Source organism: Plectropomus leopardus, chromosome 21, assembly GCF_026936395.1.
Source record: "Plectropomus leopardus strain MGB_pleo_1.0 chromosome 21, ASM2693639v1, whole genome shotgun sequence".
Lineage (NCBI taxonomy): Eukaryota > Metazoa > Chordata > Actinopteri > Perciformes > Serranidae > Plectropomus > Plectropomus leopardus.
Genome location: NC_142196.1, coordinates 5,065,071 through 5,092,946, shown reverse-complemented (window position 1 = coordinate 5,092,946; position 27,876 = coordinate 5,065,071). Strand labels below are relative to the sequence as shown.

The 27,876-nt window shown below is 39.7% G+C and overlaps 1 protein-coding gene across 2 annotated transcripts; it reads right to left on the bottom strand.

The window, feature by feature from the left end:
* Nucleotides 1-27,475, bottom strand: LOC121960558 (kinesin-1 heavy chain-like). Of its 2 annotated transcripts, none has more exons than XM_088072149.1 (26): nt 27,284-27,475; nt 21,557-21,644; nt 21,385-21,458; nt 20,553-20,657; nt 20,402-20,450; nt 20,247-20,302; nt 19,724-19,811; nt 15,694-15,818; nt 15,266-15,370; nt 14,233-14,378; nt 13,256-13,404; nt 11,084-11,283; nt 10,168-10,236; nt 9,657-9,863; nt 9,426-9,569; nt 8,208-8,396; nt 7,882-7,999; nt 7,090-7,160; nt 6,895-7,004; nt 6,708-6,809; nt 6,561-6,621; nt 6,045-6,116; nt 5,341-5,439; nt 4,996-5,209; nt 2,558-2,675; nt 1-2,020 (listed from the first exon to the last, which is right to left on the bottom strand). In XM_088072149.1, exons 1-26 carry the CDS (start codon nt 27,410-27,412, stop codon nt 2,014-2,016), a joined length of 2,895 nt encoding a protein of 964 aa, XP_087928275.1. In that variant the 5' UTR covers nt 27,413-27,475; the 3' UTR covers nt 1-2,013. The 2 variants fall into 2 exon arrangements, with proteins under 2 accessions (XP_087928275.1, XP_042366260.2); XM_042510326.2 differs by having other exon boundaries at nt 7,090-7,145.
* Between the last annotated feature and the right edge of the window lie 401 nt (nt 27,476-27,876).

The window sequence follows — 27,876 nt, the reverse complement described above, 5'->3', positions numbered from 1 at the left end:
TAAGGTTTCCAATTTAAATTTATTATCTCTAGAGGGAAAACATGTCAAAGTTCAATGTGGGTAGAAAACTCTTATGGAGACAGTCATACAGTGTTTTTGGTCTGAGTTTTTGTAAGGCACATATCCTGGACATACTGTACAGGCACTTAATTATTTAAGTGACTTCTCAAATCCAAAAGTATATTCTTTTTAATTCTACAATTTCATTTAGCAGACGCTTTTATCCGCTTTTAAAGTGAATAGCATAATATGCATGTTTTGCAAAAAGTTCTGCAAAACATTTACTATTGCTTTTAGTGTAAGGGATCAAAACTCTTTATTCAAAGGATTTTTTTTTTTTTTAAGTAAATATTCCTTTGAAAGCTTTAAATTTTCAGTCCGTACAATAACAGGATATCACTGCACTGTGTACTGTGTTGTTTTGTCAGAGGAGCTGACAAAGACTTACAGGGGAAGTATTAGTCATCCATTTTCCTACTGTAAATTCAAGCATTTCCATCTCAGTCTGGATACATCAGCTACATAAAAAACAAAACATAATTAATGTTTTACCAAACAAAGTAAACATAACTCTTGCCTGAACTCTTGCCTGCAGCTATCGGGCATAAATTACATTTGTATCCACCCACTCCCAGTGCCCTTCCTGCCCTGAGCCGAAAGACAAGAGCATCGTTTCCGAATCAGATCATCTCTGGGAAGCTGAGGAGGTCATGGCTCTTTGAGATTTTTTTTCAAGCACTAAAATAAGGCAGAGCATGCACGCACTGGCTCTACAGGTGTGTTGGAATGAGATGTTCAGCTAAATATTGTCCAAGTAGGAAAAAAACTAACTGAAGCATAATTTTGAACTACCAATATGTGGTTAAAAGCACTTTTGGATGGTTAAAGGGACAGTTCACCCCAAAATCAAAAATACATATTTTTCCCTTTTACCTGTAGTGCTATTTATCAGTATAGATTGTTTTAGTGTGAGATGTCGAGTGTTGGAGATATCAGCTGTAGAGATGTCTGCCATCTCTTCTATATAATGGAAGTAAATGGCACTCCGCTTGTGGATCTTAAAGTGACAAAAAATACAATTAAAAACTCAACAGCATTGTCTCTTTCCAGAAATCATGACCTGCTTACCCAAGATAATCCACAGACCTTGTTGTTAGCAGTTATATGTAGGAACTATTTTATTTGGCATCACCGCGCTGAAGGAAGCGGGCATTTACTGCTGGCTCACCTAGCACAACTGAGGACGCCATTAATGTTTACATCTCGCACTATCGCAAGCATGAGCCTCTTGTCCATGAGTGAATGTTTGCTCCCGTCTGGGTGGTGATAAGAAAGAAAATAGTTCCTACATGAAACTGCTCACAACGTCGTTTTTGGTGCTTTGAGCAGCACAAGCAGAGTGTCATCTAGTTCCATGCTACTGAAGAGAAGGCAAACATCTTTACAGCTGGTATCTCTAACACTCGGCAGCTCACACCAAAACTATCTAGATTAATAAATAGCAAAACAGGTAAGAGTAAAAGTATGTATTTTCGATTTTGGGGTAAACGTTCCCTTTAAGACAATGAAGTACATGCAGAGGAGTGTCCGGTGTTGATAATAAATACAATTATAAAAGCAGTTGTCTTGAAACCAAAGGAATCCCCTGAGAAAATGTTGAGAGCAAAGCATCGAGAAACAGAGCCAGTGCTTTCTCTTTACTGTACAGCATGACCGTAATGGCGTCTTACGTTTTGGGGTCCATCTGGCATCTAATGTTGGCACGGTTTAGACTAATAACTTAGTAAGGTGCTGTCAGCAGAGCAACTTGTGGCTGATGTGTTGATTTTGTGAGGCACTAATGTGGTTTCTTGTAGAGCCCGAGGTTTAAAGTACATGCCATACTTATCTACAGTATATACACACGCTGATGTTGGAGGAATGCTGCAGTGGTTCCAGGTAAAAGTTCAATATTTTGGGCTGAAAACTTCTCTGGGGTTTTGGGGATGTTGTTTAGCAGACTATGCTCCATCCTCAGCAGCTGTAGGGGTAAGCAGAGGAGCAAACAAGTGAACACAACAAATGAATCTCCACTTGCATTTACAAGTTAACTTTTCGGCTGATTACCTGGATAAGGAATATGTACAAGTGATAATCAAGTATACTTATTCAGCTACTACAGACTGATGCTGGGGCTGTGCATCTTCACTGGTCTCACGATTTGATTTGATTACAGTTATAATGTCAACAATTCGATTAAATTCCACAATGCATTGCATCCTCAATTTTCTATATTAATGCACATGGCTACTTTTTCATCAATAAATACAAGCAGTCAGCTGGCTCTGTTCTCCCAAAATTCCATGTGATGTTGCTACCATATGGCACTGGTTGCCACAAGGACGTTCTTTTGAACTTGAAAACTTTATTGTCCAACCACTGCCGGAAAATCAACACGCAATAGTACATGGCTAAAATGGATTATGTGCAGAATCAATGCAGAATCGTTTTAGAAACAATCTTAGAAACAATTAATTTCAACATTCCTACTCCAGAAAGTTGTGTATTCTTGTCTCACCTGTTGTTGCCTCCTTCGTCGATGCTGTCCGGTTTGCTGCTGTTGAGGAGGTTGGACCTGTTGATGATGGGGTTCACAAAAGGGGCTCCCGGCAGCTGGCCTGGTCTGATGGGCTTAGCTGGGTTGAAAACAGAGAGAAAACACAAGTCACATACAGAGAGCGAGCTGAGACATCGCATGTTAGTCAGGGTAAACACACAGTGGTCATTTCTTCATTTGAATTTAAGACATAGTTTGCCATTCTGGGAAGTTAGCTTTTTTAAAATGTAATTCTTTGTCAGTCTACAGGAGTTGAAATGTAGTTTCTGTATATCAGATTTTTACACTTAGCCATAGTGCAGCACTCCTGGAAAAGTTAGGGCTTTGGTGCCCTACTCAAGGGTACCTCGGCAGTACCTAGGAGGTGAACCGGCACCTCTCCAGCTGCCAGTCTCCATACTTGGTCTGTACACAGATATGAACCGGCAACCCTCCAGTTCCCAAGGCAATACTGCCACCTCCTATTTGTGTTCTTTCAAAGGGCCAAAACACACCACCGCCCAGCAGCATGCATCAAAACAGCCGCACCTTTTATTTTCTGTGAACAACCCCAAACTGGTGTCGACAAGGCATTCCGCCTAATACTTGACACCCCTGACTTGCTTCCAGTCTTGCTGCCCCTGAAAAAAAGCATTTCTCATTTCTCTTCACCAATCGCTTCACGTTTGTACATCCCGGATCCCATGGCAGCTTGACTCCTCTCCTCATCGTGGATTTATATAGATAACTCTCCCCTCTTGCTGTCTCTGTCTCTCATGTGTGTTGAAGAGTGGATGGGGAGATACTAGTTGTTGTGGTCAAGAAATATCCTGAGCTGTATGACTCACATTCCCATAATTATAAAGACAATGACAAAATGAGTATTTCCTTGCACGCCATAACTCTGGAGATCAGCTCTTTGAGTGAGAAACCAACTTTAGTTCGTGAGTGTCCACACATGATTTTAAAAATTGATGGAGAGATGGAGAAAGCACATATCTGTTAGTAAAAATAGTAATAACTTAATTACTGGTTTTAACGTCACATCACCCCAATCCTGGCTTCCCTCCACTGGTTCCCTGTTCATTTTAGAATAGATTTTAAGATTTTACTGATCACTTTTAAAGCTCATCTGGGTCTGACCCCAAGCTACATAACAGAACAACTGACCCCTTATGAGCCATTACGCAGCCTTAGATCCTCGGATGGGGCCCCTGTGGCCATTCCAAAATCAAGGCTTAAATCTACAGGTGAATGTGTTTTTGCCATCAGGGCCCCTCGGCTTTGGAACGACCTCCCTGAGGAGACAAGGCTGCAGAATCAGTGCCTTTTTTAAATCACTTCTTAAACCCATTTTTATAGACTTGCTTTTATGTGATGTTTTCTTTATTTTATTTATTTTACCTTTTTAATGTATGTTGTATCTATTTTATTACCTTTTATTTGTGATTTTATTGCTTTTACTGTTGCTGTTGTAGTTGTTTATGGTCTATTTCTTTGTATTATTTTACATTGAGATTATGCATCCTGCATCTTGCATTATTTGTCCTCTGGTTTTAATTTTATCCCACACTTCAATGATGGCGCTGTTCCAATATCAGCAGTAACCGCCATATGAGAGCAGTGCAGAGCAGTGGCAATGACATAGCTAGTGGGAGACACACATGTACTAGCATGCACATGCGGCCAGACCGGCTTGCCACAACAAACCATATACCCCTTTCCCACCAAAATTAGCCCTTGCACGCGGGTTTTTCCAATCACAAGTAAACCTGCTAAATATAGGCGATAGATTGCATTCCCACTGCCCGGGAAAACATTGCTGCAGCACAAGAGTCTGCCTCTCTTTCAGCTGGTGTGTGCGTGTGTGTGGGTTGTTTTGTCGATGTGTCCGTGCAATGTCACAAACAGGCCAGAAAACATGTAAACAGTAGAAAGCAATAGGAACAAAGGTTTCTTCTCTTTATATTTATCTTACTTATTCAGTCTCTCTTTTGAACTCGGTGCAGACTAATTTGGAATAATTTTTGAGCACAGCTTGGGAGGAGATGGACGGTAATTAATGACAGCATGTCATTGCATCTTGCCCGTTAAGGAGCTGAATTTACTGCGTTCACCTGGGTGTTGTGTTCCCATCAAAGCTTATCAGAGCCGGAGGGGATAAAAACCCGTGTCTACTGCAAAGTCATTTGGTGTGAATACCAATTGGACATATTCCCATTGCATTCAAAAGCCAGATGTTAGTGGGGGTTTTTTGTGCAGTGGGGATGAGGCTATAGCTATGGAGAAGCTCGAATTCCAACACACACAGAGGGTATATGACCTCATTCTCTGTCTTTAGTTTTTGTTTTAGATCTTGCATGTTGCCACATTATTATTTTACAGATGTTCAGGATTTTTCGCCTTGTGCGTCCACCCACCTATCTGTGCAGAGGCTCTCCTGCCCATGTTTTTGGGCTTGGCAGTGTCCTTAATGCGCTCCATCTCCTGCTGGTGGCGCTCTCGGTCGCGGGCTGCGCTCTCTTTGGCCTCCTTCAGTGCAGCCTCCAGGGCTTTGACCCGCTCAGCGGTGGCCCGCAGGCGCTTTTCCAGTTTAGGCAGCTCACCACGAAGGTCGGCGTTGTCCTGTAGCAGCTACAGAGGGGGACACAGGTCACAGAGGAGATGGAGAGAAGCCTTTAGACAGGAAATTTGATGAAATCCACTTCTGTGATGAGTTCAGTGAGGAAGCACCGTGGTAACTGTGAGTTTGTGGATAGTTTTACCTGCTTGTGAACTCTGGTAAGCTGCTCCAGGTTGTTCTCCAGGAAGCAGATCTTCTGTTTCTGAGCACTGCTGTTTTCTGTGTCATCCGTCTGACCATTCTGATGAAGCACCACACAGAGCTTTAATTGCACACTTATTTAAATGTGTGTTACTTTTGCATTCATTTATCCATTACCTGTTTACAACTACAGTCTGTAACCAAACCCCCTGAATCCAAAGCATCGTATTTGTGGCTTAATGACATGATAAGCAGCAGATTTGGGATGCATACAGCACCATGGCATATTTTCTATCCTCCAGGAAAGCCAGCGTTGCCTTTGTTTATCTCATCCAGCCTCAGCCTGAGGGCTGGGGATGAGCGCCACGCCGAGAGCCCTGGTCCCTAATTTACAGCTGCTACCTTTGAAGAATCAGATGGCCTACTTATTGCAGACACTTTCTGTTGTGCTCCCTGGATTCATTAAAATTTCATCATGGTGCAAATTAAATGGAGTGCAGCCGGTGTATGAGCCCAGCACGTCTCTGTTTGTCTCGTTCCAGGTGAATGTCGTGGTCAGGGCAACAAGAGCTCATGTGATATTACATGAGATAGGAGATTAAATCAGACACAAAACCAGATGACAGGAGGACGATTGCAGTGATAATGCACCATGAGCAGCTTCTCGGGAACAGGAGGATGTGGACATACTGTCAGAGCTTTTACCTTTTTAACTCGAGCGGACAAGTCCTGGACAAAAAGCCTCCTGAGGTTGTGAAGCGTCTGCAGCTCTCGGGCCTGTTTGATGGTAAGGAAACTCAAGTCAAACAGACATTAAAGGGTTGATGCACCCATATTACACTTTTATTTGTGTTTTGAGATGTCCTCCCCAGAGATTTCTGCTTCCGCCCAAACACAAGGTAGTAAACAGAATTTTGTTTATTTATAAAACATTTAAGAGCAAAAAACTCTGAATATAATTTAGCCATCAGATGTCATGATATTACGTCTTCTCCCATATTGCTCATCACTTCAGAGAACGGCATCATTTACCAGTCCCCAGCATGTCGGAAAATTGACAAATACTTTGTCAATTCTTAAATTGTAAAAATGAAACTTCAATGAAAGTCTGTTCACTTCCATTGTATTTAAGATAAAATCAAACTTTCTTCACTTTTTTGAATTTGGGTGAACTTACCCTTTAACTGAAAACAGATTTAAATGGACATGCCAATAACTGACCACAGTCTCCTCCAGTCCCTTCAGGTCCTGTTTGGCCTGCTCCCGCCTGTCCTGCAGCACCCTGCACAGTGGAAAATGGATGTTACTTAGTGCACATTGGTATAATGGGACGCAATGGCCGTTAATATCTACACAGAGAGGCATTACGTGAGCTCTTGCAGCTGGCGGCTCTTCTCCTGGTCGGCAGCCTTGAGCCTCTCGTGCTCCACCCTCAGCCTCTCCTGCTCCAGCATGATCTTCTGGTTCAGACTGCACACATGTAGGGAACATTCACAGTCGGGAACTACTGTTCACATTCAGAGAGAGAAGTGTTTTTTGTAGTGTTGTGTCTTACTCCTGCAGTTCCGTTATGAGTTTCTCCTTGTTGTCCAGCTCGTCTCTCAGGCTGCTGATCTGCTTCTGATGGATCTCTCTGTGAGACTGGATCTGCCTCTCCACAGCTTCCTAAACACACACACAGGCTCACTGCTACAGTCACAACAAATAGCTGGAGGGCACACACATAAGAAACAGATTAGTGATACAGTACCTTGACTTCATTGGCAGACTGGATCTCACTGTCCTTCTCCATGGTGTTGACTCTCTCTGGAAAAAGATAAACTGATGAGGTATCACTATCATTCTGTGAACACTGCTTCAGCTGCTGCAACCCTTCAAGGTCCCAACCAGGAAATGCTATTGAAAAAGGTGGTTTTCAGTTTTGTTTTAGGGTTTGTTTTTTTCAGGTGATATTCCTTTTATTTTACATTTTGACCCTCTATTAAACAGTAGAGATGACAGTAGACAGTAGAGTCAGTTTATAGCAAAGAACACGTCTGTTTGGAAAGCTTCTCCACAAATTAAATAAAGGTTTAAATGTTTGAATGATATCAGGGTGAAAGTTACAATGCCATAAAAATGATATTGTGTTTAAATAAGTCTGTCTTGAAGCATTATTGCTAATATCAGAAGAAGCCACCTGGATTTACCACACCAGTGAGTATTTTCATTGAAAACAGAATGCAAAAATGACACCGATCATATAATTTCAACAATATCAAAAGATAGAACACTAGGACTTATTGTCCAGAAAACTATTCTTCTAAGCACTTCTCACTTCTTTCTTGTTTGTTTTTGTGTTTTACTTTTATTTGTTCTTATTATTTTCAAGTACATTTTCTTCAAACTTTTATCTAATCCCTTGCTTATTTTAGGGCTCTTTCTTGTTCATGTTGCTCATTGCTTTCATCCTTTGTTTCAGAAAGAAATCGAGCCGATTCGCGCAGGTTTCAAAGGGTTAATGGTGGATTTGTTAGCTGACAGCACAGTAAGTTATGCTCACCTTCAGCTTTGATCCTGACTATCTCCTCATTGAGAGAGTCCACAGTTTCCTCCAGCTGTCTTTTCTTCTGCTCCACATTCTGCAGGCTGTCTGTCAGGGACTTGATTTTAGCTTCATGCTGGACACCAACAGCAAAATGATAAAGACATCAAAAACGATTATAAACTGCAACATGTGATTAAAACTCACAAACTCCGCAGCAACTCCTTTTCAACCCACAACAAAGGTATGCATAGATATGCAAAAAGGCATCAACTTGTTAAGCTGCTGGGATTTTTTTTTGTCTCTATGGTGACAGTATCCATTATGGTAGAGGCAGTGGTTACCTGGGAGACACGGAGCTGGCAGGCAACCAGCTCCATCTCCGTCTCCTCCATCTTCTGGGTGTTCTCGGCCTTGGAGCTCTCCAGCTGTTTGCTGCGCTTCACCATCGTCTTCACCTCTGACTTCATCTTACTGATGTAGAGACGCGCCATCGTGAATTCCTCATCAATGAGACCGCTGCTCTCTTGTTGCTGCAAGGGCAGAAAACGGTCATTAGGGGGTGCCGATAAAAAAATTGAACTTTGAAGGCATTAACACCATAAATCAATGTCAAAAAGGAGCAATTCAGTGCGTGAAAATTTACCAGAATGCAGGAAATTCTATGTTTAAGGCTTAAAAGTTTCTGCTGGAGGACCTTCAAAACCCCTGTTTCATGTGCAAACACCAATGTTAACACTCTAATGGTTAGAGTGCAGCTTAAGCATAGGGTAAGGTTAAATTCCTACTTGGAATATCAGAGCTGAAAAAGCAATTTACAAACCAGCAGTACTGTAGAGCAGAGACACTCGACCTAACCCTGCTGTTGAGGCATGGAGTTTAAAATAGCTAATAACTGTTGAAAAGCCCACAGCTGGGAATAAACTAGAAACCTGTGCAGAAATGAAACTCTTGTCAAACTATTATTAAGCAGCACTGCAAACCAGTGTCAGTATAATCACTTGTACCTGAAGTGTGTTCATAATAATGCCCTGGAGCAGATGGGTTTACTATTGAATAAAAGGACAGACTCTCTCTACAGTTGCATGATTGTACTTTTTCATTAAACTAGAACATCAAGTTTGTCTTCATCAAGTCTTTTTCGAAAAAGAAAAATAGAAACGCCATGGCTGGATAACAAAGTGCCCGTTTCCATCATTCCTGACATACCATAAACTTCATAAATGTATGCACTAAATCACAATAGAAATATATGTTTGCAGCAGCTCCACACAAATCCATCTCTGATTTGAGCAAGTGTTGCCTGGATACTTGGTGAATGGATTGAAAATGAGCAGACAAAAGGGCATAAGATCTCACATCAGAGAAACATGATGCAAACAAAGATACACTGTAAACACTGGAGGCTCAAAGGATACATGTAACGCAGGCAGTGGATGTTTTAGCTGCTATGGTAAAGTCATTTCAATGTTATTTTTGTTTCAACAGACTGTCAGTACTCTGCCAACATGTCTAATATATTTGTGAATTTCAAACAGTGTGTCATCACAGTGACTGGTCACCTTAATGTCGTTGCTTCCCACGGCGATGCCGATCTCAGCCAGGTCTTTGAGTAAGGACGACATCATCTCAGTGACCCTCTTCTTCTGGTGATTGGTCATCTCCTTCAGTTTCTGGAGCTCAGAGTCGATGGAGGCCAAGGAGCTCTGGTGGTGGAGGATAACATGAATACGCACTTTGCGAGGTTGTGTGTGTAATCATTTTCAATGTATTCAGATTAAATACAAAAGTACCGATTTCTCGTTCAGCTCCTCGCTGAGAGCCTCAAACTCTTGCGCCTTGTCCTCAACTTCCTGACTCTTCTGGTCGTAGTTGACAGCCAGTTCCTCCAAGGCCTGCAGCACCTCCTTCACCTCCTCCTTGGAGGCTTCATTCTCTGCCAGCAGCCGGTTCAGTTCAGTCTGCAGGGTGTCGTGATCACGGCGGGAGCAGGCGAGGAGCTACGGGTGAGGACAGGGAGGGATGATAAAACAGTGCGCTCAGCCTAGGATGGGAAAAGGGAGTAAAGTTCATAACAGAATCTAAAAAATACATTTCTGTACAGTGGAAAAACCTCATGTGTTAAATCTGTTAGGCTCTGCTGCTTTCTAAGGGTGAGCTGCAGTCTGACCTCTCCTGCAGGGCTACTAATGGTCTGCTATCAGCTGTCAGACTGGGTTTGTGCTAACAGGAACGGCTGGAGGGCTGAGACGCAGTTGGGAAAGGAAGTGAAGGGAGGGGAGAGGAAGGGGGGAGTTGGTTCACCTCCTCCTGGTCCAACATCTGTTGATTCAGAGCCTCTATCGACTGAGACAGCTGGTTGATCTCATCATCCTGACAGAAGGGTAAGGATGGTGGAAAGGAGAGAGAAAAAAAGAAATATCACACATCACTCATGAATATCACTACAACCACCTGCAACACTGAACAGCAGCCAATCACACCATCTGCTGGCCAACAGAAGTACTACATGCAACAAGGACCAAAATCAGCTTAGTCAGTAACTTGAATTAAATAACTTTTTGTTATTAAAAAGTTGTCATCCCCTCCTGCGCTGTGCATGTGTGTGTATGTGTGTGTGTGTGTGTGTGTGTGTGTGTGTGTGTGTGTGACATTGTGACAGGCAGGACGAGAGTCGCTGGTCGGAGAGTGGGTTAAGTTGGAGTGAGTTTCTAAATTGGTTATGTTGAACGAATGAATTGATATCTGAATGTATGATTCCTGTCAACAAGCAGAACAATACGTAAATATGTAGAGTTTACAACAAAGTCGTTGCTAAGGGACTGTTCTATAGCTGTGGTGCTCCCTGACATTTTAGGGAATGTTCCACAATATGGTTCCACTCCACCTCAAACAGAATATTATTTTTGTACAGTTCAAGTTAACATAAGAAAATAAGAGGAAAAAAGTGTAAACATGACTTTGTACCTGAAAATGACTTTTTTTGAAAATTCCCAAATTCAGGTGTTAATATAAAGATAATGGAAAAAACTAGAATGAACAAAAGATCTGCTCTTTGTTGAGATGTACTCAATGTTTCTATATTCACAGAAAAATATATTCTGATGGTCTTGAAAGATTAGTGAGTATGACCACAAATGCTGGCACTGGCTGGCAACGTGATACTCTGGCGAGGAAAGTGTTACGGAGAAGGTGAACACTTCCTACACAGTTTCCTCACCTTGTCATCCATCTCCTTGTAAAGCCTGGCCATGTCTACTCCGTACTTCTCTTTCTCTGCCTCTGTGAGTTGGACCCCAGGGAGGGAGCTGAGGGCCGGTGTGGGCGCCCCCTTATCGTTGTTGAGCGCGCTGTCCAGGGCCTGGACCTCCGCTGTGACCTTGTCTTTATCAACCTGATCCTCCACTGGCACGGTCTCTCCTGCGGGGGGCAGAAAAGAAGGGACATCAATCTCTGAGGGTGTCTGTGATGTGGGCCTTCCTTTTCTTTGTCACTCCTTGAATCTTGTTTAAGAGGAGGAGCTGTGACAACTCTGGATTTTTCATTTCTCACGTCTTTAGGTTAGTGTAAGACACAGAACTACAGGAGAGGAGCATTACACTAGACATTGCTGATACAGAAACAAAGGAGTCTTTCTTTGGGCATGTCCTTTTAAAGCCCAAAATAGACCAATGTGTGACTCAGCTCAAAAAAAAAAATTAAAAAAAAAAGACAAGGATCCTTTGGAGCATGACTGAGTGATAAAACTTCTGAAAGCTTTTCTTTTTGTCTTTTTCATCTCCATTTTAAACCCAAATAATGATCACAATTCCTTCACATTAGCATATGAAAGATTTCTCACTGTACCATTTAAAAGTTGAAATGATCATATATATTTTGCTCCCATGCTATTAATTGCTGATTTTCAATAGTTAATTGCGATTGATCACATTTTTTATTGCTTGTTTCCAGTTCCATTAGTCTGCATTTTAAAACAGCTTTGAAGTCCATATTGACATCGTAAAGCATTCTCCCCAGATAGTCTTACACTTTTCAGGAGTTCCAGTTTAGTTGCTTTCTCTGATTCAAACAGCTCCTCTATGTGTGAAACTATTGTTTTTTCAGAATAAGACATATGACTGGTTACAACATGCCAACTTGAAGACGTCACTTAGACCCAAATCTTCCACAGTGTTGGCTAGTGTGCAGTCAGTTTCCATCCATTTAGCAGTACTGTGGTTAAATTCTTCAATTTAGTTTCATCCACAGGTCTGTGGAGATTCACACACTTTGAAATAGCGCTTTTCCATCTTTGGCAATGCAGTTGCCTGCTCACATCAGTCTGATTTCCTGCACCTGTGTGGTGGTAGGAAGATGGTAGCAATTTTAAGACTTTTTAGGGACCCCAATATGCGGAAATATTTAAATACAATAAATAAGAATTAAACATTTACACTGCATGCAAAAAACTGCATGTTTTTTGCTACAAACTGCATGTGAGTAGCTTCAAGTGGGCATGTCTGTGAAGGGGAGACTTATGGGTAGCCACAGAACCCATTCTCATTCAGATATCTAGAGGTCAGAGGTCAAGAGACATTTTTTCTTCCCAAAATTTAACTTAACTTTGGAGCGTTATTTAGCCCCCTCTCTCCGAGTGGCTAGCACAACACCGAATACTACTTGATTCCGCAAGTCCTCTAATAAAACTCAGCTCAGTACAGTCTCTGAAAGACAGGAATGTCGGCCGGAATCACCCGCAATAAAATAAATAACTAAATAAAGCTTTATGAACAACCTGCCAGAAGTTGGCAGTGTAACTTTGTAATGACACACCATAGAAGAACACCACACGCATGTGCGAAGTGCAGGCATGATGTCACTGACCTAACAGGATGGGCACATTGCCAGTTTACAAGGCGACAGAGGGGGTGGCATTTTCAAAAGATTACACTCTGGAACTCAGTTTGAAAAGTTTGTGTTTTCAGGCTCCCAAAATGCTGTTGTCGTGTGAACGAAAGGCCAAACCACAACAAAGTTTTACTTTTCATGCAACCCTAACGGTCCCTTATGCTACATAACACACAGACTCTTCACTATGTAAAATAATTTTCAGTGAAGACATAAAAATGAATTTGGGGAATGGTGGGGAGCATTATTAGGTTGCACCCTAGGCGTTCTCCTCTGTTCCCTATAGGACGATCCGCCACTGCAGGAGAATATATCAGCATAAAGATTTTTTGTTTTATTTATAAGTTTTCACCATAACACAAAAAGCATAACACATAAAACAGATATTAATTTTCCCACATTTCCAGACAAATATATGGTCCCTTCAAGCTTATCTGCCTCAGTTTAAATGACATAATGTAGCATATAAACATGTGAGATGTTACTGGGCGGTGCGGTTCCTCACCGCTCCTCCAGCGGTTGAGCTCGGCCTCTAGCCAGGTGACGGTGTTTCTCAGCGTCTTGTTCTTTTCCTTCTCTTTCTCCCACTTCTTCTTCCACTGCTCTGCAGTCAGCTCCACATTCAGAGACACCGTGTTCTTGATGGTCTTTGCCCTGGTGAGACAGAAAGGTAACATCACCAGCTCAGCCACTTATAGACTGCTTCACTTCAGCACACTGACTGACAGGCTGCAGTTTCTCACTTTTTATTTTCCCTCACAGGCTCAATCAGATCACTAAGCAAGGTCACAGATGAGATACCACCCCCCCTTTGGAAATGTCAAACAGAAATCATCTCTCCTGAGAAACATTTTTAGTGCAGACAGCTATGTCTTTTCTCTGATACAGCTGGAGTTTGACATTTGGAGAATATTCGTTTTGGGAATATTTTCTTGACTTAAGCCTCCTGGAGACTGTGAAACTTTTGCAATCTTATAAGATTAGACTCACCTTTTTAGTTTGGCTTTTAATTGAACTTAACCTATTCTATTTATTGACTATTTATATATACATTTTATCCTGTTTCACTACGTGATATATTATTTTATTATTTTTAAATGTTTTATCTATTATTTGTCTGGTATGATTTTTTTTTTACCTTTTATCTACCATTTAGAGTATTTTATTTTATCTTATTTATTTATTTATTCATTCATTCATTTATTTTAATTTACTTATTTATCTATTTTTCTTATTATTAAAATCTTATTTATTTATTTATTTATCTTTATCTGTAGATTTTAACCTGCCTCTGCTGTTTCCTCACTTGTGATAGCATTTCCTCAGTTCCTGGTTTTAATGCCTACTCTTATTTTAGTGCTATAATTAATTACAAAGTCTTGCTTTTATACCCATGTGCTTGTAGACTTGTCATGCTTGTTACCTAACAATTTCCATGCAGTGTGGTTCACAGATTTTCTCCTGCTGTGTGTGTGTGTGTACCTCTGTCCAAACAGCAGCGTGGATCTGGTCTCAGCATCATTGAAAGCGGAGGGTGAGCAGCAGATGACCATGGTGGTCCGACAGTTTCCTCCTAGGGAGTCCTGCAAGATCCTGGTCATCTTACTGTCTCTGTATGGTACATAGGTCTGACGGAGGACACCAATAAGAATCCACAGGGCACACATGGAGGTGAGATCATTTGATAACAGCCTGACATATTTCCACAGTTTGTTTTAGGTATACTGTAAAAATCAATTCTTAGATGCATCGCAGTTCTCTCATGAAAGACTATGTTTCAATGTGTAAAAAAAAAGGAAATGTAAAACCCTATTTTCTACATTGCAGGCTGGACGGTGCGCAGTGGTGAGTAGATAACTGAAAATCTATAGTCTAGTAAAAGAACCATCACTTCCATAAAAAATAAAAGTACCAATTGAGAAATCTGCTCATATAAAAGTAAAAAAAATATCTGGTCAATGAATTACTAAAAAAAGTTACTTTCCATGCAGGCCAATGCAAACTGCTGAAAAACAAACAGCACTAATTTTAATGAGTAGATCAACTAATCAAGCAAATAAGGGATGTCCGAGTCATTTCATATCTGACAATATCATTGTGTATCTGATACCATGTTCCAATCCGATACTTCTATTCATCAAAACTGAAAATTTGAAAATTCTCAAAAGCTTAGGGAAAAGTCAAGTAAAAATTATATCTATAGAAATATGGTGCATAAAATGAATACATTTTATACACCATATATACAAAACAGAGATTACTGAATACTCTTTTTGGGTTATTTTCAGGTAATATATCAGTTAGTAAAGTTACTTTTTGTAGGCCTAGCATTTCACTCATATACTGCTCATTTTTGGACCATTTCATAAGTTGTTCAGTGCAACCTTATGCTTTTGAAAAAGCAAATGTGGCCAATTTGCTTAGGTTTTAAAGGATTAAATATCAGCGATGCTAGGAGCACTCAATCCCTCTGAAAACCACACATCCCACATGAAGTGCTGAGTGACTGCCTCACCGAGCCCTCTGCCAGAGCTGAAATGACATTTCCCAGTGAAGACAGGGACTTGTTGATCATCTTGGCTTCATCCAGCACCGTGCCCTCTGCTCCTGTTTTACCCACCTGAGAAACACACACACAGGGAAATGATCATAATGAGGCTGGAGCCACACCGTATCATTAGAAATGCTGTTATTTATTTATCTCTGCACTACTAATATAACTGGTCACAATCTGGTCATGCCTATCCAAACAGGCCAAAAGCACTACAACAAAGATGACAGAGATATATTGCAACTATCAAGTTTAAAAGAGGTCATAACAATATCTGTAAAAGTATTCTTTGACTCTTTTGCAATTGAAAACTGGAGAAAAACTATGAAGCCATAGAGGTAGAAACAGGGAGACAGAGAGAAGTGGAGGATGAGTGCAGGATGGAAATGTACTTTTTCACTCCCGGCCAGATCGACGAGGTACAGCTTGCCGGTGAGTTTCTGTCCCGTCTGAGAGTTTTCCTGCTTGATGTTGATGAGGAAGATGCTGTGACTCCTGGAGCTGTGCTCGTTCATGTCTGACACACACATGTGCACACACACCAACAAACACATACACACACAAAGAAAAAATTGGCACTGTGCTATAACTGTACACTGCAAGTATTATTTATGAAAAATAATAACAATGTATATTTAGTATAAGAATGCTAATTATGTATAATGAGTATCAATTTGAATATTTCTGATAATAATTAGTAGGGATGGGCGACATGAGCTGAAATTATATTATCTATTTATTTATATATCATTGATAATTATGATAATTATCTATTCATTCATTAATTATTAGTAATTACATTTTTAGGCTATAGCTCGATACACAATATATATCTCGATGTTTTCAAATCTGCTCAAAAGTACTTCATTAATGCTAGAACTGGGAGACAAAATTAAACATTACATTTTTTTTTAAACCAACTTCCCTCTTTGATGCAACAATATTAAAAATATTAACAAAATTCAATTTTTTTATCAATAATCACTAAAAATGTAAATATAATGACAAAGTGGGTAAAAGCAGGTATCAAAACACATTGAACTGTCTGATAGGTTGAAAAAAGTCCACCATTTTACTGTAATTCAACCTTTAAAATCTGGAAAAATACGCAATTTATTCTATATCACGATATAACAAAATCTAATATCTAAGATGATATATAGTCTCATATCTCCATACGACATAATATCTTTATATTGCCCAGCCCTAATAACTAGTATGCTAAATGCACTGACACACGATTGTTAATGGTTCTAACATATATATGTTTACTTGATAAAGCAGTCCAAGCCTCATTACCATGCAATCTCATTTTGCATGTTAAAAATTCACAGCTAGTTTAATAATTTATGTTAATAACATGAGTCCTAAAATCTCATCTTACAACATGTAGAAAATCTCAATCACAGTAAGAATTTTTAACCGTTTTTTGAAAAACAGCCACAAATTACATGATGATGATTTTTGCAGTGGGAAAGGGGATAGCTGTTTAACTATTGACACAGAGCATCTGTAGTGCTAATGACTCTACAAAATGACACAGATGTCTATGCACCGATGTCACATGCAACGTATGAGCTCAGTGTGAACTGCCGGGGGCGGGGGATTCCTCGTCTATGTTTTTGACATCCGTCTGAGATCATTCATTTTTATGTATTATCCCTGCATCTCATATTCCTACCACAAGATGGTGCAAGAAGTACTAGCTATTTGAAAAAGACAATAAGGATCATAGTTGCAGGTGGATCATACTTTCTTTTGTTACATGGCGATGATGACTGCACTTCACACTTGTAATGATATATAAAAATGCAGCTCCATAGTTTGTCCCTGTCAAGTTAATGTTAATGGTCACTATGAAAAAATAAAAAAATGTTTTTAAAAAGCTCAAATTACCACCTCATTACTTGGTTGTATGCTTCCACAAACTCATCAAGTTGCAGTTACAGTTTACATCCATGTTTTCAGACATGGATGCTTCGCACAAATCTTCAACCCAGCGACAAAGAAGATCTATACATCCAAACACTTTCAACGTGGATACCCAAGATTAGTGTCACCACTTCAGTATTTGACCAATGCCCAAAAGGTGCTTTGATGATGATTATGATGTCACAGCTGACCTTTTGACCTCTTAGATATAAAAAGTCATCACTTCATCTTTACATCGTATTAGCCATTGTTGGATATTTTGTCATAATTAGTGTATGAATTCATCAATTATGGCCAAAAACCTGTTTTGTGACGTCACAGTGACCTTGGCCTTTAACTTTCCACCAACAAATTCTAAACAGATCATCCTTGAGTACAGGTAGATGTTTGTACCAAATCTGAGGAAATTCCTACCAGGTGTTCTCAAGATATCGACTTTACAAGAATGCAGCAAACAAGGTCACAGAGCCTCTGACCTTTGACCACCAAATTCCTCAAGTTTATCCTCAATTCAAAGTAGATGTTTGTGCCAAATTTGACAAAAATATATAAAGGTGTTCTTGAGATATTACACTTACAAGAATGATGCAATTTCACAGTGACCTTGACCTTTGACCACAAGAATCTGATCACTTCACCCTTGAGTCCGAGGAATGTGTCCCAATAAAAAAAAGAACAACTCCCAATGCTTTCTTGAGTTATCTCGTTGTTGAGATGAGGCAGATGAGGTAACAATGACTTTGACCTTTGACCTATAATGCCCCAAAACCAATCAGTGCATGCTTGAGTCCAAGTGGATGTTTGTGCCAAATCTAAAGAAATTCCCTCAGGGTATTTGTGATCTATCGTGTTGATGAGAATGGGACGGAAGGACAGGTTTAATGTCTCTGGTTACATTGATCGCCAATGCAGAGGCATAAAAAGTAAAACAAAAAAAAAAAAACTTAGTATTGACATTGACTAGCTATCTAAAGTGAATACAGGTATTGAGTTGGAGAATATTTCTGTCGATATGCTTTTCCTAAACTAAACCTGGATTAAACGTTATCCCTAACACTAACCCTTTTGTTTTTTATTCATTCATTTTTATTTACTTTAATTTGATTTTAATATATAATCCGGCTGCTCCCACATGGGTCTCCCGGTTCTTGCGCTCTCCTTTTAGATGACTCACAGGAAAACTTTTATGTCTCTCCACCTTCACTCCCCGTTTTTTTAAAATTATTTTTCTATTGCTTTTCTCCCTCCTTTCCTTTATATTTTTTTAATTCAATTTTATTCTTTCCAAATGCTGAGCTTCACTGAGTGAGGCTTCATGCACCACTAAATGTAGCCAAAAAGGTTTGACTTCTGTGTGAGAATGAGTCATTTTGCAGGGGTTGTGATGCTAAAAAAATGTATCCATAGATTAATAGACGTCTCTTTCGCAATGTAAATTGGAAAAAGTCTTTTTGGGCCCCATGGCATCACGTTACGAACCCAGAAGTTGTACTTTCACGGTTTGGCCACTGTGTCAAATTGGCTTAATAGCCTGGTGCTGTTCCCAGTACTGCTGTGATGGCCCAGCTGTGATAAGCAACGCGGTGTGAGTTTGTTCAGGTTTAAAACTTAACTTTGAAAACAATTACCCCCCAAAGTCTAAAAAATAATAAGCCCCCTCTCAGAAAAAGTCCCTACAGGACTCCCTAAATGACAGTGCACCACTACAAGGAGAGCCCTGCGACTACTTGGCATTTATTTTTCAAAAATGCCTCAACAACTTATGTTTTGGGTTTCTTTTAAATGAAATGCACACTACAGATGAGCATAATACAGTGACAACAGCACCAAGACAATGGGATACATACAGCCTTCAAGGGACGCTCAATCAATTTTACACACCAAGAAACGTTAACTGGTTATGAAACTGAATGTCACAGTGATGTCAACAGGTTTACCTCAGTTTGTGCTTGGGGTCTACAAAATTGTAACACAAAGCCTGTGTTACAAACTGGAGGTGTGAAATTTAAAAGACATGGGTCTATTTTCTCTTTCCGAAACATTAAGAGAAAATATAATAAAAATTTAAGAGAATGTTGCGGCACGAGGCCCTTATCTAGTTTTAAAAGATACCACTACCTTTGTGCTATGAAGTCACAGAGAAGCTGTGGAAATGACCACATTCACCCAACTTTCTTCACAAAATTTATCCTACATAAATGGAGCTTGTAATGAACAGCTGATTCAAGACATATACAGACTGTTTTGAGTAACTTATTTGATTTGCCAAAAGGACCTTTACACTTTAAGAAAGTGACTAGAATTAGTAATACTTGATACCACACAGGATGTTAATCGAACCATGCCTATTTTATCTTCACTTTTCTGTTTTTTCTGTGTGTAGCACAGACAGCGTTTTGGCTGCTGAGAGTCTCGTTGCAGTCAGGAGACTCAGTGAGGTTGAACCCATGAGAGGCCGCAGCCCTGAAGGCGCTCAGTGTGTTAACTTACTTGTGACAGCCACATGTCGGTTGTTTTTGCCTTCATCGATGGCGTCCATGACCTCGTCAGGACAGCTCACAAAACGCTCGGTACACCCCTGGAGACACATGCAATCACAAGGAGACGCTGTGCTCAACAGCCCCGCAGCGGGCCGGCTTTACAGAGAGACAATTATTAGCAGAGGAGACCGTGTCATACTGTATCAGCCTCCTGCTTCACAGGGAGTTATTTACAGAGAGTGAGCGTATTACCTTGTTTTCTAAGGTTTTTTTTCCTAATAACTTTAGAGCAATATGAAAGATAAAATTAAACACAGTGATTGTAGAATTCTAAACTGAGCAGGTTACCTTCCTCTCATCCTGCAGATCACAGCTGTGCTATTGTTGTGACCATATTCTCTTTTGTTATTCATTTCTAATGAATTACATTTGGCTGGGACAACCTTGTGACCGTGTGACTTAATATGAAAAAAATCAATGTTGCACCTCAAAAAACATTTTTGAACATGAGAGTGAATCCCCATGCGTCTCACCTTGACATAGGGCACCCTGTTTTTATCCTCGTGTACAGAGAGGTTGACCTTTGATACTATGAAGGAGAGAGAGACATCAGGTCTAAATCTATCACGTTGATTGCATCAGTCTGAATGATAATGGTAAGAGAAGCCACGAGAGACTAACCACATACCATCCAACAAGTCCTTGATTTTGTCCAAGTAGATTTCAAAATATGAAACCTGCAACGAAAAGCTTTTCAGTGAAACTTTACCAGAATTATTAAGACGTGACCTTGCTGACACGTTTAAGCATCTGAGCACCTGATTGCGAGGTTAACGTACTTTGATGTGAAACTCCAGGTTCTCATCCATGGAATAAATGTAGTTGAAGATGTCTTGAACAATTCTGGGAATGATTCCCATCATTTCTGTGTCATGGAGTTTCCCCTTCAGAGAAAAAAAAGTGTAAATGAGACAGGATTTTCAGTAACTATTTTTGCAGAAATAAGCACTGTGTGTATTCGAAATGACCAGAGATAATTTGCTTTCATCACCTAAAGTGAAGTTCCTAAAAACAGACAGGCTATATAAAAGAAATAGAAAGCAATAATAAAGGCTTATAAATCCCGCAGTGTAAAAATTTAAATATAGATTTTTAAAAAAAATGTATGCACATTTTAATCCTCAACGCACACGCACAACCGCACAAGTTTCATTTACACCAGGACAAATTGTTCTATAGATATTTGTTGTAAGTCATGACTGAACGTCTAGTATAGATTTATTTAGAAAAAGTATACATTAACCCTTTGAAACCAGAGATAATTAAAAACAAGTGGAGAAGGCAATGAGCAGCTACACAAGACATGGCCCAAAAATAGGAAGAAAATATATTTTTTTTATTACAAGAAAAATTCCCTGAAAATGGGGAAAAAACAAAAATAAAGAAAAAGAGGAAAATAGAAAATTGGGGGGAAAAAAAACAAAACTACATATATATATATATATATATGTTTACATTTTTATTCTCTAACATAATTTAAAATATATAATTATGAATAGTATGAATATAATTTCAGTGACATTTTTTCCTTTTTTTAAGTTTTCCCTTTTTTAAGAACAATCTTCTGGTCTTTTTTAGTTCAGCAATAAAAGAAAAAGTTAAAATATTTACCTCCATTGTGTGTGTTTTACCCGAGGATGTCTGCCCATAGGCAAATATAGTCCCATTGTAGCCCTCCAGAACATCTGCACACATCAAGACAAAGGACAAAGTGCTTTAGACTTGTATTTCCACTGTTTTAGTGTGTCGGCCACTGACGTGTGCATTCTACTGTACATCTTACCTTTGACAATCTTCTGAGCAACAGCGTTGTAGAACTGCACCTGAGTTGTATCGGACTGGAACACACGGTCAAAGTAGTATGGTTTGCCCTGTGAAGAGGAGGGGGCAGTGATGATGAGCACCAGTAACATATGCATGAGTTTCCATAATGACACAGCAACAATATCTCCAGGTAATAACATCTGACACGTACAGCCGTGTTCTGGTTGGACATGGAAGGTGGCTTTTGGCATCATGCTCATACATCAAAAGCACTGACAGAACGGACGTATTTGACTTGTCAGTGTGAGAATGGGCTTATCCGTTTGGGCTCTCTGCCACCCCAGATAATTTCAATCCACTGCATTGTAGTCGGGCCAATCAGGCATCCTCACTGTGGCTGAAAATGTAGGCAACCAATCAGGGACTGCAATATAGTGGATGATGTGGCATGTGGGCAGCTGCTCCGAAAACAGTAATGGCTGCTACTGCAGCAACAAGCATTAATTCTAACATTAGCAGAGTAAACACAGCAATAAGTAAAGTTAAACCTGTCATAGAGTCAATAACAACAACTGAACAACAGCAAAAGGATGCACTTGAGCTTTTCAGAGCAATAGACTGGCTCTGTTTGTGATGACGAAGATGTTCCACAGGACAAATACAAGGTTCATTGTTGGCCATTGTTGTTGATTATGGATCACGTCACATACAAATAGCAAATACTAATAAATCTTTTAGACCATCACTGTATAACTGAAAACATATTTGTGCATTAGAGGTTAATATCAGGACTGACGGAGCTTGTCTGTCACATTAAAGGTTAAGGTCAACAGCAGTTTGGTTATAGACCCGATCACAACAACAAATGTGTCAGGAAGCGGTTATCATTACAGATTTGTGCAAAACTTAAGCGATATTTGTGCAATGTCAATAAAACACAACATGACTGCGTTTCCATTGAGTGATGTTCTGCGACTTCTCCTCTGGCGATAACATTCCAAGAAAGATGGCGATGGATGTTCGAAACATCAGCAGGTTTATTTCTATTGCAGCCACCACACTAGCCGTCATTATTTCCAATTGAAGGCAACGGAGGCGTGTTATGCGAGTGATAATGGAACGACAAGGCCCTTATACGTGGAAGCGGTCATGTGTGAGGGATTTCTGGGAGGTGATAGTCCACGATTTCAAAGAGCAGTTATGGATTCAAAGTTTCCGAATGATTCGCTCAACTTTTGAAGAGTTATGAGATGCAATAACAGCTCTTGTAGCGCCTGCTGCATCATGAGGGAGCCAGTTCCTAGCAACAAGCACATAGCCATAACATCATGTGACCTATAAAAGCCAAAAACTGTGTTTCCATTGCAGTTCTGCTAAATATGGCTTCTTCAAATTGCCTGAAATACCACCTCATGCAAGTGTAAAAACATTTTTGTGATAAATGGGAGTTATTTCAAATTGACATGTTTGCATTAGGTACATTTTATATTCGCGCATTTTGAGGGTTGATGGAAACGTGCCCAGTGACTCCATGTTCCTACCTGTGCTATAAGTGTGACCAAGTGATTATGTATTTACACTCCTAAAATGCAAAGGGCTCCTGACAAAACCATAAAACACTTTAGTTCTTCACTTCACTTAATTTAAAAGACAATATGATCACCACCAGCAGTACACGAGAGACTATTCTAATATGTACAGGTGTCCTGTGTCTTAAGAGATACAATAAGATTGTCTATTGATTAAATTAAAGACTAAGTTTATGCTTACACTGTCGGAAAAAAACAAAACACACGTCAGCAACTTACAATCAAACACTAGTTCAGTTTGTCCTCGTTGCATGCTTTTAGCTACTCAGCTTTTTACTGTAGCTCAGCTGCCTACTGCTACGACACTGTCCACTGAGTCCATTAGGTCGCACCTGCTATTGATGATATTCAAACAGAGGGGACATGTGGAATTAAAGTGGAAACACACACAGATGTAAAATCAGGACATCATGATTATGAGGTTTAATTGTATCTCATATTAAATTGAGAATTTAACAAAATCCAATACTGAGTTCAATCTCTTGCAAAAATAAAATAAGGAGAAATCCACAGATATGCAAAATACAAAGACAACAATAATCTTAATGAGAGTGAGGGGCCTTCTCACTGCTCTCCCACTGGCTGCTTCACACAACACAAACTGGTATAACTCTTCCATAGTGGATGATATTTGCACTGCAATACCAGTCCTTCATATGCAGCGGATTCACTTGTGGAAAGCATTATAGAGCTGGTCAGTCACACTAAACTCAAATACTGTTCTATTGACTGCTAAGTAGAGTTCAACAGGTGCATTTAAAAACTGTAATTACTACTGTTTTGTATATGTTTCACTTGTTAATTCTGTCTGCCTCCAAATAAATTAGAAGAGATACATTATAAATTCCTTGCAGGGAAAGTATCAGATGGAAGTAGAGTCATTTAACCAGAAACAAAACAGTAACCTGATATGTAGCAGCAGGTTATGTGTGTGCAGTTTTGTCAAATGGAAAGTGAGACTAAAATCAGGCTTTGATTTCCAGCAGAATCAGCTTCTTCGCTGAGATAAACTCTTCAGTCTGTCTCTGTACAGTCGAGTCAGCATCTGATCATGTGCAATAATACACAATAAATCATAATAATTGGTATGGTGTACTAATAGCATACAATTAAATAAGAAGAAACTCTTAAATGAGACATTTTTTTCTACACCTTTACTTTGAAAAAGTCATGTGACAACAACTGAGCTATCTCCATGGCAACTAAACAAAATCTTGTAAGCACAAGAAAAGCTAGTAAGTGGATCTTGAGTTAAATTTATATTTCAAAATAAAAGGATTACTAGCTTATCTGCGACATATACAAGGTTTTTCTATTGGCAGTGAGAAACACATAATTGTCCAAAATCTGGATGATATTCAGAATCTTTTGGAACTGATGTTTACTATGTTACTTTAATTAAATAGTGGAGGAGAAAAAGCAACATATATCTGAGGCCTGGCCGAACGCTGCCTTAGATATGGTCTGCACTGAACGGAGGAGTGAAACAGTACATCAACACTTTTCCACATGATATAACTGGTTATCAGTTGGCCTGTGACTGGAAGTCAGTACCTCTGAACAAAGCAGCCTTTCTTTTTTAACGGTCGTGAACATCAGTGGTTATGGTTTGCCAAGGAAATGTAGTTTGTCCTCACTAAAAATATCATGTAGAGTCATAATCATCACCATAAAAAGCGTGACAACACCTACCACCAGCCCATAGAGTGATAAGACTTTGGGGTGACAAATGAAAGGATAAACCAAAATGAAGTATGGAAGTAGTGTGTTGTTCTATGACAAGAACAGATTCGGTATCACAGACTGCACAAGTGTGTAGAGCTGCAGGGATGAGCACTGTTCTTACAAAAAATGTTATTCTCATTTCATGTTTAGATGATGATGGACACAGCAGAAATCTCCCACACTGTAAAAGTACAGTTGTTGGGATCAGATGACTGTGGCGGCCAAAAAGAACAATTCACATCACTTACATATTCATTGAGCCATTTACTCTGTGCCTGGAAGACTCTGCATTTGTTATGAGTTTCAATTCTACACACTTAATCAAGCTTTGCCTTTCATTTATCACCAAACCGCACACTCACTCATTCATTCAGTAGTTTTTCAGTCACAGGACTGTGTGGTGATTATTTTGGGAATTTGCAAACTCATCTTGTCTGATTCGCCTCAGAAGGTTCATATTTTATCAGACTAAGCTTTACTTTTTAAGGCTTAGATCAACATGTGATTATCGCTAACACAGCATCTATGCAAAGCCTCATGGATTACTTAACAGCCGTACAGGGCACAATCCCAGGGGCCCAAACTGTCTAGGCCTTCACTTAAAATGTAAGTCAAATAAATATGCACAGACCAAGAAGAGTCTTAAAATGAACACCAATAGACACTAAAAACTTTAAGAGATGCAAGGCAGCAACAAAGAGACACAAATTTACTACGAATGGGCCAAAACAACCACAAGGAGACACAAAATGCCCCAAAACAACACAAATGACCAAAAACAGACACAAAGACCACAAAGAGTCACAAAATGTCCACAGAGACATGGAAACAGCTAAGAGACACAACGTTACTACGAATGCCCCAAACATCCACAGAGACATAAAATGCCCAAAAAATACACAAATGAGCAAGGAAACAGACAAAAGACACAAATTTACTTTAAAAAAAAAAAAAAAAAGCCAAAACTATAGCAAACAAGACACAAAATGATTGCAAAGATACACAAAAAGGCCAAAAAAGACACAAAACAGCCCTAAAGAGACACAACATTACCACAGAGAGACAAAAAAATGATCTCTAAGACAGTGATTCTCAAATGGTGGCTTGCTACCCAAAAGTGAGTCATGGACCTGTTTTCAGTGGGTCGCAGGCCTTTGCCTGGGCAAAAAAAAAATGTTAAGAAAAAAAATCCTGTGCTTTTATTTTGAGGTGGATTTTTTATGCAGCAGGGTGCCATCTATTCACACTCCTTCACAGTAGGCGGCGATAATGCCCTGTAATGCTAATTCATTATTTCATTAATTAACTCCATTTCAACTGAGTCTGTTAAAATGGCTGTTACTGAAATGTTGTGATTCTTATGTCAGCCTTAAGATTAATGCTTGAATATATGACTGAATAGTGATATAGTGAATGAGTGGGTACTCGTAAGTGTGTTTGTGTTGGCGTACTGTGATATTCTGTACTATCTTAGCTTCAAACTGCACCATCTTTTCATTAAATACGTTTGAGAAGTTGAACTTTTTCCTCGAGTTGGGTCGCAGCTTGTCATTAAGGGGTGATGGTGGATCCCCAAGCCAGACCAGTTGAGAACCACACAAAAAACTACAAAGAGACGCAAAATGACCAAAAAGACACAATGTTTTCAAAGAGAAATGAAACACAAAACAATAACACACAAAATAACCACAAAGAGACAAAAAACAACAACAGATGGTGGGGCCTTCTGCAAAGTGCCCAGGGGCCCGTGGTCTTTTAGTCCGCCCCTGTTATACAGTCTATGATGAGAAGGCATTAGCATGCTAAGGTTAGCAGTTACCTCGAATTAGCTCAGTGCAGGTAAAGCTGATGAATTTTAGCCTAATTAAGGGGTAAAGTTTCCCGTCTTGACTGGTTAAAGTTGATAAAAGTCTGAAAACGAAAAGTTGATATCGACAAATTGACACTGTGAAACGTCTTTAAAATATCAATCGATATTTTTGGAATGAGTCCGGCTAATAAAAATGAGCTAGCCACACCTAACAGAGGGCACAAAACTAAGCTAGGCAAACACTATTGCAGCCTTTTTAGCAAACATTTGTCAAGTGATAAAAGTACGAGAAAGAATTGGGGTTTTTTTGCGTACAGTGTTCTTTCCTTACAGCTAAAGTAAGTCCCAGTAGTTAAGAAAATGTGTCAAACCTTATTTGTTGGAGTTGTTGATAAGAAAAGTCATAATAAATAGCAATAATTTTGATTGAAGTTTGGTCTATGTTTATAACCAGGGCTGATAGCACCTGGGCCTCTTTAACTACACTTTTTAAAACCTGTGTATCCATCCGCATTTTTAAGACACATGGGCCTATTTTTATTCTAATTTTGACTAAATAAAATGTGGAAGAAGTGGTGTTAAGTTTATCTCCTGACTTCAGAGAATAGAGAAACACACTCACCGCGATCTGCACACAGTCATCTCCCTGAAACTTGGGGATGTACTTGTCGCCCCGGGCCACCTCCGCGCTGTTAAGCGGCCTGAAACGGCACACCACCTTGATGGTGGTCTCCGCTGCGGCGTCCGCCATGTCCGCCGCTGAGGCTGGAAGGAGCGCTCCGTCCTCCCGCTCCGCTCCGGTGCAGTGTCACAGCTGCAGATACAGAGATCCAGCAGCAGGAGCCACACAGGAGGAGGAGAGGGAGGAGAGGAGGAGGCCGCGCCCCTCACAGGGATGCTGCACTGCTCTTCTTCCAGCTGTTTTGGAGTGCTCAAATAATCTATTTACAGTCAAAAGATTACCTTTATAATTTCTACAATTTCGTACTTTTACGAAAGTTTTGAATGCAGGAATTTTACTTGTGCTAGAGTATTTCTGCATTATGGTACTGCTACTTTAACTTCTACTTTTAACTTAAGTAAAAAGTAAAGTACTTCTTCCATTTCTGATTGTAGGTAATTCATTTGTTTTTGTTTTTTTATTTGTCGTTACAGTTAAGGAGTCAGCTTTTAAATTCTCCAACAACTTTGATCTGTAGTTGATGCATTGTTAGA